Raw genomic sequence first — 13,412 nt, forward strand, 5'->3', positions numbered from 1 at the left:
TGGTCTTGGGGGAAAGGCATTTAATCTTTTATCATTAAGAATAATATTAGCTATAGGTTTTTGTAGATGCCTTTTAGGTTTGAGGAAACTCCCTCTATTCCTAGTTTGCTGAGAGTTTTTATCAAAATAGGTGTTGGATTTTTTCAAAATGTTTTTTCTGCATCTATTAAGATGATCATATGGATATTTTTTAATTAATTGATTAATATGGTGAATTACAGTGATTGATTCTTGAATGTTATACCAACCTTGCATCCTGGGATAAACTCCACTTGGTCATGAAGCAATTTTCCTTTTTATATTTTGTTATATTTGATTTGCTAAAAATTTGTTAAGAATTTTTGCATCTGCATTCATGAGTGAGATTGGTCTGTGATTTACTTCTCCTTCTAAACTTTTTGTCTGGTTTTGGTATTAGAGTAATGGTGGCCTTGTAGTATGAGTTGAGAAGTATTCCCTTATCCTTAGTTTTCTGGAAAGTTTGTGTAGAATTGTTACTACTTCTTCATTAACTACTGGGTAGAATTTCCCAGTCAGATGATCTGGGGCTATTCTTTTGTGGGAAGATTTTAAACTACAAAATTGATTTATTTAATAGATACAGGGATTCAGGTTATCTATTTTTTTCTTGAGTGAACTTTGATACTTTGTGTCTTTTAAGAGTTTATTCATTTTATTTAAGTTGTGGAATATATTAGCATAAACTTATTCAAAATACTCCCATATGCTTTTAATATCTATAGGATCTGTAGAGATGTCACCTTTTTCATTCCTGATATTGATAATTTGTCTACTTTTCCATATCAGTCTGCCTAGAGGTTTATCAATTTTACTGATCTTCTGAAAGAACCAATATTTCATTTTATTGACTTTTTCCTGTTGGTTTTCTTTTTTTTTTTTCATTGATTTTTAATCTGTGTTATTTATTTATTTATTTTTAGTTTCAGTTTCATTTACTCTTCTTTGTCTAGTTTCCTAAGGTGGAAGCCTGAGGTTATTGATTTGAAACCATTCTTTCTTCCCAAGATAGGCAGCTTAGTGTTGTACATTTGCCTCAAAGTACTGCTATAGCTGTATTACACAAAATGTTATATGTTGTATTTTTATTTTATTTGGTTCCAAATACTTTCTGATTTTTATTTTTATTTCTTCTTTGACTCACAGGCTATCTAGAAGCATGCTGTTTTGTTCCCAAATATTTGGAACTTGTTCACATAGCTTTCTGTTATTGGTTTCTAATTTAATTCCATTGAGGTCAGAAACAAACTTGAATCCTTTTAAAATTACTGAGACTTGTTTTATGACAAACTCTTTAACTGCCTGGTCTTCCCATTCCCCCAGCTCCATCTCCTCAACTCTGAGAAGATTCTTCCTCCCCACATTGCCTCCTGGAAACTCTCTCCAGGAAGCAAGCTGGGGAAATCAAAGTGCTCACTTCTTTTGTTTTCCATCATTCAGGGGTCACTGTCCCTCACTGCTTGCTATCTGTTGTTATGTATTTTGCTTTTTAGTTATTTCCAGCAGGAGGATAAATACAGTCCCTGTTACCTCATCTTGGATCCAAGTAGATGTCCTCTCAATTATGGTTTTTAACACGTAATTTAACGCACTATAAACCAGTTTGTCTTGTTTAACATTAACCTTGTAATCTTACTTATGCTGCATTAGAATTCATTGTCATCCTAAACAAATTTTCTTAAGCATTAACTATGAGAGAGTGCTGTGGAAACCTTCAAGTTTATTTCTTTTGATATCTCTCTTTCAAATAGACATCCATATATTCTCTCTCTCTTTCTCCCAGGCTTCTGAGAGTTGGAATGGGATTTTCAGTCACTACTTTTTGCCCAACAAAAGGAAGGCTTTTCATATCGTTAAGGCCAAAGAGTGGATAACAAGCTTATAGTTGTTAGACAGCAGCTTTCTTTGGTCATCTGTTGATAGCACTCACTAAGGGCTTCTGCTGCCTCTTAGACTAAAATAAAGCTAGCCATCTTTTGGTGAGATAGAACCCTGTTCACAGAAGTTATGGCTTTTCTCCCCCTCTATATGTAACAGACACATTTTTTTCCATTTTTGACCATCTTCTGCTATTACGTATCATTCAAGAATCTCCTGGGATGTGTGACTTTTATAGGTGATGAGGCTGCGTTGCCCTAGTTTACCCTTGCTTATTCTCTTCCCACACAGATGGAGTATGGAAAATGAACCATGCATATAATTTTCATGTCTCATACTCTTCCTCTCATAAAACAAATATATATGGATACTTAATGGCCATGGTAAACATCCTTTCCCTCTAATTTCTAATTTACCCTGGAAGTCATATTCTTGTGAAAATTAGACCTCCTATATGAATTCTGTTTATCCATTAACATGTCACTTATATTCGCTTATGTTTTTCTTTTTCTTTCTCTCTCCTTTATATTCTTAGTGTACTTTTATGATTTGTGTGAATTCTACTTTCTTGTTTTACTCCCTTCCCTTCCTGAATCACTTACATTGAGATGCTTCCTATGTTTTGTTCACCTTTATTTTCTCATAAAGATTCTGCCAACAAGGTACCTTGTTAACCCCTTCCTGCTTCTCCTTATATATTCCTTTTTGCCATTTCCTTCCCTTTTGTTTCTGGCAACTTTGCTAATCATCACCACATCCCCATTTTAAATTCAGTCTTATAGCATCCGTGATAGCTCATTTCAAGTGATCATAAATTCAGAATTCATGCAAAATTCCTTTATTTAGAAAAGAGGATTTTTTTTTTTTTTTTTTTTTTTTTTTTGTGGTATGCGGGCCTCTCACTGTTGTGGCCTCTCCCGTTGCGGAGCACAGGCTCCGGACGCGCAGGCCCAGCGGCCATGGCTCACGGGCTCAGCTGCTCCGCGGCATGCGGGATCCTCCCGGACCAGGGCACGAACCCGCGTGTCCTGCATCGGCAGGCGGACTCTCAACCACTGCGCCACCAGGGAAGCCCTGAAAAGAGGATTTTTTAATTCAAAGCTCATCAACTTCTGTAAATATGAGGCTGTCACAGTTGTCCTTGATGGCTTTGGCTGTAATACTTTCAGAGCACTGTATATTGATTATGAAAATGGTGAAAATGAAGTCATTTGTTGTGTGCACAGGTCAGGTATATAAAACCATATTGAACTCAACACCAGAGCAAAATACTTGATCAGCCCCAATTGCCTTTCATTGTTTAATGTGAAATAAATATTTTTACCACTATATATTTCTAATTCAACACATTCTAGCAAAGTGGTCCATAAGTAGTAGGACAGATACATGACTGAATTCGGTAGACACTGAGTTCCTTTTATGTAGAGGCAGTATATTATGCATTTCAGAGTGTACAAAGATGAGCAAAACCTAACTTTGCCTTCAGGGAGTTTAATTCAATCTAATAGGGAAACAACATGTACATAAATCACAAAAATAGCCAACATTGAGCACCAACTATGTTCGAGGAACTGGTTTAAGCACTTATATGTATTATCCTCTTCAATCCACATAACAGTCTTATGAGGTCGATACTGGTATTTTATCCTAATTTCATATGAGAAAGTTGAGGCATTGAAAAGTTAAGTGCCCAGGTCAAGGTCACAGAGCTGGAAAGCCAAGGGAGATTTTTGTATAGAAGAGTGACATGATCAGGCCACTTTAGGATAGATATTCTGGTAGCAATGCTCAGGGTGGACAGAACCAAGAAGTTGGGAAGAGGAACACAATTGCTTTTCCAGTCATCCATATTGAAACACTCTATTAATTCCCAAATTATAATGGTGGCAGTGGAAGTGGAAGGAGCCTGTGTAGACTTACAGAGATAAGAAAGAATTTGGCAAGTAACTAAATGTTGTTGTATTGGGCGGTACGGAACAGAGATAACTTTGCGGTTTTGATATTGGCCATGGGGAGAACAATGATGCTCTTAAGGAACTGAGAGTGGAAAATAACCTAGGTTAGTGATTACTTCAGTTGCAATGATTAGAAATGTCCAAAGGCAACTGGGTTATGGGATGGGAGTCCAAGTGATGGACCAGAGGTAGATTCATTTAGGAATATCTGCAGTAGAAATAGGCAAAGTAGGTTTTCCCAGAAGGGGAGAGTAGAGAAACACCTAGTTTTATGGACAAGGAGAGAAAGAAGACAACTGTGTTATAATGACATCTATAATAAAGCCTAGAGAATTGATTAACAAGTATTGCTCTTACAGTGAATATAATTATTTCCAAATTTACTGACTCTCAACCTTCATCTCTCACATTTAAACATTTATAAAGTAATTTTAGTCTAGTTGCATTGAATCTGATTATTTGGAGTATTGATAGTTAACGTCACTTTCCATCATGAGTTATAGGGGTTGAGAAAGTTGTACCAAAATGGAAGAACCTGGGGCTTTTAACAATCACACTTGAAAGAAACCTCGGGAGTTGCATTTGTCAAGCAGCTAGGAAAACCATTCATGCATTCCCCACGTCCAAAGCTCCACAGGCAGCCCAAACATGAAGAACTGAAAGGTCATTCTTCTTCCTGTGGTGTGATGGTTTGTTGACATATTTTGACACACCAGTACAATGCTGAAAGGATCTGACCTTCCTGCAATACTGAGGGACTCAGGTCTGGACAGAGTACCTGACACTCACTGCATTGCTCTCTTTGCCTTTCTCCTCCTCCACAGATAAACTTACTCCTCAAACATGAAATGCTGCCTTCCCTATAGAAATATTACAAATTTTAAGTGAACATAAGTGATTGCTTTTTAAATTTCTCGAGCTTTGTTTTTCCAGTTACCATCAAGCTGAAATCTTTACTTAGACCAATTCATGCTTTTAATTCAAATGAATTTGTTTTTCAAAGTGATAAATGGGAATGGAGATTGTTAATGCTTGAAAGACTGAAACTAAACAAATTAGGAGGTTTCTGTGCTGTTATATGTTTTGCAGTCTTCACCTTTGTGATAGAAACCAATTTATTGGAGTTCACATGTTTGAGGATTACCTCTACAGTGCAAAATTAATGTACATACAGGGAAATCTTAGGTAGCTTTTGAAGTAGTTGCCTCAGAGGTATATCATGTGTTAAGAGGTTGAAGAGTTAGGTGGAAACCAGAGAGCTGTCAAGAGAATTTTCTGTCATGTATAAAGGCATTCTATGTTAGGATTGTGTACTGTGGAAAGGAGCTTTGACTAGTTACCCGTTTTATTTCTTAATGCAAAATCATGGTGATGTGGGGATGGCAAGAAAAATGTTTACCATTAATGAATTTCTAAAATATAAAAGTAATAAGCTAAGAACTTTTTAATCAGGAGCGGCTATTCAGAAAGATTTTCTTGATGTCTCCACAGCTAGTAAATATAAAGTGGAATAATATTCTCTAAGCATTTAGATTGCACTTTGCAAAATGTAAAAAGTTTTATGTATTTTCATAATATGGGAAAAAGAGTATTCAAGTATTTCAGTGATATTATTTCCAAATGTGATAACTGTCTGCCATATTAAGATACTTTTGTCCAAGATAAGTATTTTAGTGGCATGCCTAAAATTGAGACAAATTCTGAAGTACTTAATTGTTTCAAACTATTACCTATCTTGCATAAACTTTGAACTTTCCAGTAGCACCCTGAGCATCATGCATCTTTGTTGGAATTGTTTCCCTTTATATTTTCTTCACCCTTTCAAAACTAGTCCCCAGTACTGACAAAGCACTTTCATCTCCTACCTAAGTTACCACCAGGCTTCAGCTCCAATTTCCTGATATTCCTCATTCAGGTTAGACCTCTAAGTTTGTGTGTTCTGAGAACTGACAGCCCTGATCCTGATCTGCCTGCCCAGGGCCCAGTCATACAGGGTAGGCTCCACTGTGCCAAAGTGTGGCCACCCCCCGCAACCCCCAGAACTTAACTTTCAGGATTTTATGTAATTTTCAATTGACACCTATATCTGACATTGCAGTTGTACTTATCGTTGTAGAGTCTTTGCATAGAAATAGTGAAAACCTCTTTTCACTTAACTATTACATGGATTAATTTTACTTCACACTGACAGGTTTTCCTGCTGAAACTCAAGTGGTCAAATTCTTTTCTGTTTTCTCACCGTTCTCCATGAAACCTTGTGACCCCCGCATCCAGCATGCGGGTACACACAGGTGTGCATGCACGCACGCGCGCGCGCGCACACACACACACACACACACACTCTCACAAATTGCTTTGAATACACAGCAAATCTATTTGAAATGACAGGGAAAGGGTTAAGCCCTGACAGTCTTTTCACTGGATTTATTAGTGACTTAATGTCCATACGCTTCTTTCTTTTAAATTCACCCCAGGTACACAGGCATAAATTAACCCTATTGTTTCTAATATTATACTGTTTTACAAACATCTTTTCCTCAGAAAGTACACCACAAAGTTCTGTTGTTTTGCTAAGTTCCTGGCTTTCTTTTATAAATTCTTAGTAAAATTTTCTTTCATTGTGGTGAGGAAAAAAAAATTCTATCAATTATTTTTAAAAGCAATAATTCATTATAGTTGATCATAAATGTCAGGAAGCAAAGACCCAGCTGAAGCATTTTGTCACTAATCATGCTGTTTTTCATCTAATTAGTTAATTTACATTTTACAAATTAAGGGTAAAATTCAGACAGAAGATAACATCATAGCTTTAGCTGACCTATATTTGTATCTGCCAAATTTAAGTTAATTAGAAATGTAGATGCTGTTTGTTTTATCTGTCAGAAAAGCTCATCTTTTTTCTCAAAAAAAAAAAAAAAAAGTAGACACACTTTTTTTCCCTTCAGCATTTATCATCTAAATAATAGTCTTGCCAAGATGGCAGCCTCATAATAAACTCTTTTCAGTGGAGTGATGGGTAATGAAGCTTGCTTGTGAAGGCAGCGGAAAATGTTGTCTGGCCAAATGCATGAATATGATGGCTAGAGAATCAGTGGACTTTCTCAGTCATCAATCTTTTTAGTAGCCTCTTATACATCTGAATATTTTGATAGATGATCTAATAATTGAGTTATCTATCTTTCTAACTATTAGAGTTGTATAAAAATTATTCTCACATGCTACTGAATATTAAATGTATTAGGCATCCAGTAAATTTTTCATAAAAGGGCCAGAAGGTGAAAAATTTTTGTTATTCTAGAAATACCTCTTAATATATTGAATGTTAAGCCCTGTGAAATTTTCAACTCTTAATTCCCTCTGTGAGAAGCAGATATATACTTAAAAAGGAGGACCCCATTGTAAGTAGGACATATAGGAGTTACTATAGCTAATGAAAAGTAAACCCTGATAACATATGGATGCAACTCAGTAGTGTAAAATGGAATGCCCTTGCTGGTCTAAAAAACTAGTGACACATTTGATGTGACACAGATTTTCCATACAAGAAGCACAGAGGATGTGGGTGCAAAGAGACTATGTGATTTTGATGTTTCCCTCATCTGGGGAGGAAGATGATCCTGCCAAAAAGGGAAACTTGCACATCAGCTGCCTGCCTAGCATTTTACCTGATGACACCAAGCTACCCAAGAATTCTTTTAATGCATAAGTAGTTCTTTCCCTCCATATGGCTTTATATTATGTTTTGTTTTATCATACACCACTCTGACTTTTAAAAGCTTATCAACAACAAGTGTGCTTCACTGGGATTGAACAACAGCAAGGAAAATTGGCAGGAAACAGATCACTTACAAAGTAGGCTTTCTCCACCGCCCACCACCCGCACTTCTTCAAGGTGACCTTGCAGTGATGACTTCCCAGTAACCAACATTAAAATAGTTCTGCCCTGGAAGAGCAGGCATTTGTTTGCAGGTCTGATGGGTTACCAATCCTGTGCATCTTGAAAGGCACTCAAATGAGCAGGCCCTTGTAAATTGGATTTCTATTAGCCAGACCTGATGATAGCTCTTCATGGGTAGAATGGGAGAAAGTGCTATCAATAGCTCCAGCTCTAAATATCTTTGTTTTTTTTTTAATGCCATACTTATTTTTGGTCTCTCTCATCCAAAATGGTGATGAATGCTTGACTCACCAGAATTATTTAATTATTAATTAATTTAATAAAACCTTAAAATCTAGACAACAGCTATTTTTAAATGTTTTTCAACCTGTAAAGCGTTTGGAACAAAAATCAAAAACATAACGGTCAGAAACAAATACGGTAAAAATGTCTTAAACCTTGCTCTCCTTATAGTTCCCCACATTGATTTCAGCTCACAGTTGTGCTATTTATAAAAGTTTGGGATGATAGACTTTCTTTCTCTTCATTTTCTGCATTGAAAATAATAATTGAGAAGGATAATACCAATTGTGGAAATCTCTCAATGGGTTACATCTGAGGAACTATTACTCTCTGGTAGTTTGATCTTTTCCTGGTTTTAAGAATTTTGCTTTTATAATTTGAGGTTGGATAAAAGCTGGTGTTTATTTTTTGTAAGAGCTCTAGCTGGGAATTTTAAATTCTTAGATATCTATTTTAAATTACACATTTAAAACAATTTGAAATGACTGTATTGGGGAAGTTTCAGGGGAGGGAATAGTCTTTTCTTAAAGTAGCAAACATCTGTGTTCTTTCTAGTCTGTCTTTTGATTAGCACGGCCTCATCCATCACTGGTCTTTGATATGAACACCAAGAAGTCACGTCCTTTTGTTTTAAATGATAAATATGCCTTTGTCATGAATACTCATAGGCAACCCAGGATTTACATCTGAATTGTCAGAGTGTAACTGCCCAGCTCCTGTGATGAGTGACATTATTAGTGAAATAAAGAAGTTTTTAATTTGTCATGGATAGGCCTTAGAGGCTGACATTATGAGACTATGTGGGTTGTGATGCTAGAAAAAGTTGTCCTTCCCCCACTATTTTTCTAAGATTTGTCATTTATCAACAAGAAGTAATCTGCCACAGGACGTTCTCTGTGAACATTTTGACTTCAGAGTCATTTAGGTTTTATTACTTAGGCTTGATAGCTCGTAGCTCTTATCAAAACTAATACTATGTGAAGTGGCAGGCTTCTGATGGTCCAACAATCAGTGATAAGATTTGTTGAGTCTGGCTGTTATTGCCAAAGACACTAATTTTTTAAACTTTAGCTTTATTACAAGGTTGGTGTCAATTATATTTTCCAAATAAGTTTCTTTGATAATCTTTGTCCAAACTCACATCTACGCAAATATATTTATATATGTGCTATTTATATAAATACACTGACAGACACATAATATCTACCTGTACAATGTTGTGTTACTCATTAAAACCTTCGGGCTGTCAAGTTCAACTGTTGTATTCAACTCTTCTACTAAGAAATTAGGACCATTAAAATTAAAAATATCATGAAGTCGATCTTCTCTCATCTGTAATGTAAAAGATTTCAGCTTATGTATTTTTGCCTTATTTATTTATACATTATTAATAGACAAATATTTTGATTAAAGTTTTGTCTTATGATAAGTGTTTAGAATGTTTCTTGTTGGTAATAAGTAAGGTAATAAGTTGGTAGTAAGTTGGTAATAAGTTCGTTCTAATTTATATATAAAAGAAAGACATTCTATGAAGATTTGGTATATTAACAGAAACTTCAACAGAAATTGCATTACCTTTTATAAGCTTTGACTTTGTAATTTCAACACAACTAGTTTAAAAGCAGGTACTCCTTAACTACTTAAAGAGAAGTTTTCATTTTTTCTTTTTCAACTGAATTGACTAATTGGTTAGATTATCCAAAGCAACGTTTAACTTAGAATGTTGGGATTTATAAGAGAGTTAAGCTGTATGTTTTAGTTTAATTCAATCTCCATAAAATTCACTTTAAAATGGTTCCATCAATTATAACAGCCCCACTTAAACTGTGTTTTATTGGGGGTCATACTCCTCACCCCATAAATGCATTAATCTTAGGTTTTCTTTGTTTTATTGTGTCGACACTGAAGTTTAGCAATTACTTTTCTCAAATATTTCTTGATTGCCAAATAAATAAAGTTTAAGGCAAAAAAAAGTACTTGATTAGAAATTAACCATTATCATCTAGGGTTTTCCTTTTTTCTAATTTTTTTTTCTTTTCTTTTCTTTTTTTCTTAGTATTTCTTAGGTCACCTGTTTCATGGAAAATGAAGTCTTATTCATGTTTGTTTCCCAACAGAAAACAATCCTTACCAACCCCTTACGTTAATTGAGATTTTTATACTGTAATGTGTCTTGAGTTTTTGAGACCCTAAGGTTTTCACCCAACTTGAAGACAATGATGCCAGTGAGCTTCTGTCCAGAGTTAATCAGCTGCAGAATTTGTAAACTGCACATGTGTCAAAGTTGAAAATGTTAGCACTCTAATAGAAGCTTGAAAAGGTTAGATCTGATAAAAGCCGTCAGCAGTTAAAGGAAGTGATTTATGGGAATGTAATGACACAAAATGCCTCATTTATCACTCATATATAGATGGGTTAAGGTTCCTGTGTCATACTTTTAAAAACTTGACCACTTCGAATTGTCAAAATAGGTACTTAATTGCCCTTCATCCTTTTCATTTTGAATTTATTTCATTTGAGTTTGGTAATTTTATCTACGATCACTTTACTTTCGTTGACTTCGTATGGTTCCGTTTAAAGTCATTCATATTTTGGATTTTCAAAAACTGTACATCACTGATCTTTTCAAAAACCGTACGTCACTGATCTTAGGCTTTCTGTTGCAAGGAAAGGCTAAGCTAACCTTATATATGTTAGTTTACATTTTTGTTTAACACGAATGCCATGGAGATATGTTAAAGTTTCATTTTGTCTTTTCTAACACTTGTAATTTTATCAGCATTTTTTCTAACCCTCTAAATTTTCTATACATCTTTCCTTAAATAGTGCAACATGAATTTTAAAATTTTATTTTATTTATTTATTTATTTTAAGCAACATGAGGTTTTAAAAGACAGAGCCATCAATTCGTTTACCTCCCGGAAACTCAACCTAGTATTTAAGCTCCACACAAATTAAATTTAATGAAAACCTGCCTGTCTGGTTAAATGATCCTTTAAAAAAATAAATAAATATATATATAAACAAAAGTTAAGAGACATGCCAATTTGTATTTCTTCCTCAGATGAATTAAAATACAATTCTCGATTATTTCCGTGTACATTCTAAGAAAAATATTGGAATCCAATAAACTTAGAGTTGCTAAACATCTGTTTGCTTATTTGATATCATTTAGTTTATGCATGAATACCTTAACACTATTAAATAAAAACTATTTTATAAATTGCCAATATATCAAAATAATCTTATAAAACACAAATTTTATAATGATTATTATAGTTTTAAACTCTTTAGTATGAAGGGTAAAATTGTTTAAGGGCTTCCTGGAAATTTTTCAGATCATTAAATATGGCAGAAGTGTCTGGGGGTTTCCCCCTTTACCCCTCTACAGCCAAAAAATAAACTGGAAAACTTTGACAGTCTCAGTTTGTCAGCCAGATATTGCCCTTTCTTCAACAGGGACTTCCCAGGTTCAGTTTAAGAAGAAATCAGCGGAACTTCAACAAGACAAATGCATGACAGTAAATGGGGAAGGGAGGAGCTGTCCTAGGAAGAGAAACTTAAAGACGTCATAAACCAAATATAGTTGATCTTGTTGTACCTTGATTCCATCAAATGGACTAGAAAAATACATTTTTGAGACAGTCATTGAAAGTTGAGTGTGAATTCTTAACACCAATAAATTACTGTTAATTTTGTTAGAGATGAAAGAGTCGTTGTGGTTATGTAAGAAAATGTCCATTTTTAAAAGAGATACATATGAGTATACGTAGGGGTGGAGTGACTTGGGGCCTAGGATTTCTCGTAAAATATGTCAGCAAAACAAATACATACGTTGAGACAGGGAAATTTAAAAGGGAGATATAGGATTTGCAAGATGGATATTTAGTAGGAGGGGTTCTCTACTTTTCATACATTTAAAAATTTTTGCAATCAAAACCAAAAAAGTCAGGGAGATTGTTACATCAATCTTGTCCAAAAGTATTGCTTTTTAATATAAAATTGTAATACCGTATATTTTCTAATATTTTCTTGATGCCAATCTTAATTTTAAAATCATAAAGTATAATCTAAAAATGTTTTTTTAATCTCCAAAATTTATCCCCCCCAAAATTATCTAACTGGCTAACATCAAATCCAGTTACAGTACTTTAAATCAGTAGCAAACCTGAAATCTTCTAAGATGGAAAAGGGCTAAGAAATTCTGCACATTTATTCAAAATATGACAGAAACCTATTAGCATACTTCTTTGTGCTCTGAAAAGTATGTAGCTCCTAAATGGCATTGAAAATCATTTTTTTTGTTTAAGTGTATAATTTCAGTCCTATATTTCTGACAACAGAATTTTAAAACACAAATAAGTTTTATATTTTGAGCTTTGTTTTTTATCATTGTTTAATAAAGCATCTTCTTGAGTTGCAAATATACTTTCCCAACTTAAATATTAAACAAAATGTATTTCTTTTTACATACCTTCGTTCAGAAAAAAATGTGTACAATTTAATTAAAATCTTAATTCTTCTATGATTTAAAAAATCTGTCTGTATTTACTTGGCTATCTTTAGACATGTATGCAGTATTTTTATCTTTAAACAACAACAACAAAAACCCTGAAGATCTCAAACTCTTAAAATATACCCTGAAGATCTCTCTTTCTGAAAAGAAAATGTATTCTTCATATGAATTTATTATTTACTCTATTTGTATTAAAGGATAGTTAACCAAATGTAGTTTTCTATTTTTGTAGATCATTTACATATATTAAGGCAACACAGGAAGCACCATTTCAATTTAACCTTAGATTAATCATTTTATTTGAAGGAGTTTTGTTGTTATTTTTTCAAATCAATGATTAAGAAAAATTCATATCATGTGTGTTTATATAATCATAGGAGTCAAAATTGTCTCAATCTATGAATCTTAATAGTTTGTTCTGGTAACAACTATGAGGAAATGTATTAAAATGCCTTAATTACAGGGCAAGAAATAGAGAAAGCACAGTCTTTTAGCATATGATCTTTCAGTTGTTCACCAAAGGATAAAGAAAGCATTCAAGCATGGTTTCAAGAACTGTCAGCAATAAGAAAATGCAAGGTGCTTTGTAGAGCCTTAAAGACCTTTCTGGGATATAGATTTAATTAAAAAGTAAAATAGACTTTTCATTTTAAAGAAATTTTTTTAATGTTATAGAATTTCATAATGTTAATAAATTAATAAGGGCATTATCTTCTTATCCCAGTTGAGTCATCCATGAAGCTACTATATTTGATTCACACAGTGGTGGATCTTATAAATATTTTTCTTTAGGTTTGATTTAAGAGTGAGAATTATATATATAATAATTTTTAAAGATGTTCTCTGATTCATGTATGCTGTTTCA

The 13,412-nt window shown here is 33.9% G+C and overlaps 1 protein-coding gene across 13 annotated transcripts in view; it reads left to right on the forward strand.

Moving 5' to 3' along the window:
• CDIN1 (CDAN1 interacting nuclease 1) overlaps positions 1-13,412 on the forward strand; it is a 222,127-nt gene that overhangs the window by 127,110 nt on the left and 81,605 nt on the right. Inside the window, exon 11 of one of the 13 annotated variants that reach the window (XM_067028927.1) lies at positions 11,491-11,562. The exons of 11 other annotated variants lie outside the window; for them this stretch is intronic. In XM_067028927.1, the coding sequence (XP_066885028.1) occupies positions 11,491-11,512 (22 nt within the window). In that variant the 3' untranslated portion in view covers positions 11,513-11,562. Of the gene's footprint in view, positions 1-10,087; positions 10,170-11,490; positions 11,563-13,412 lie in introns of those variants that run through there. One more of the 13 variants, XM_067028928.1, reaches the window with a different exon arrangement.

Source organism: Kogia breviceps, chromosome 3 (genome assembly GCF_026419965.1).
Source record: "Kogia breviceps isolate mKogBre1 chromosome 3, mKogBre1 haplotype 1, whole genome shotgun sequence".
Taxonomy (NCBI): domain Eukaryota; kingdom Metazoa; phylum Chordata; class Mammalia; order Artiodactyla; family Physeteridae; genus Kogia; species Kogia breviceps.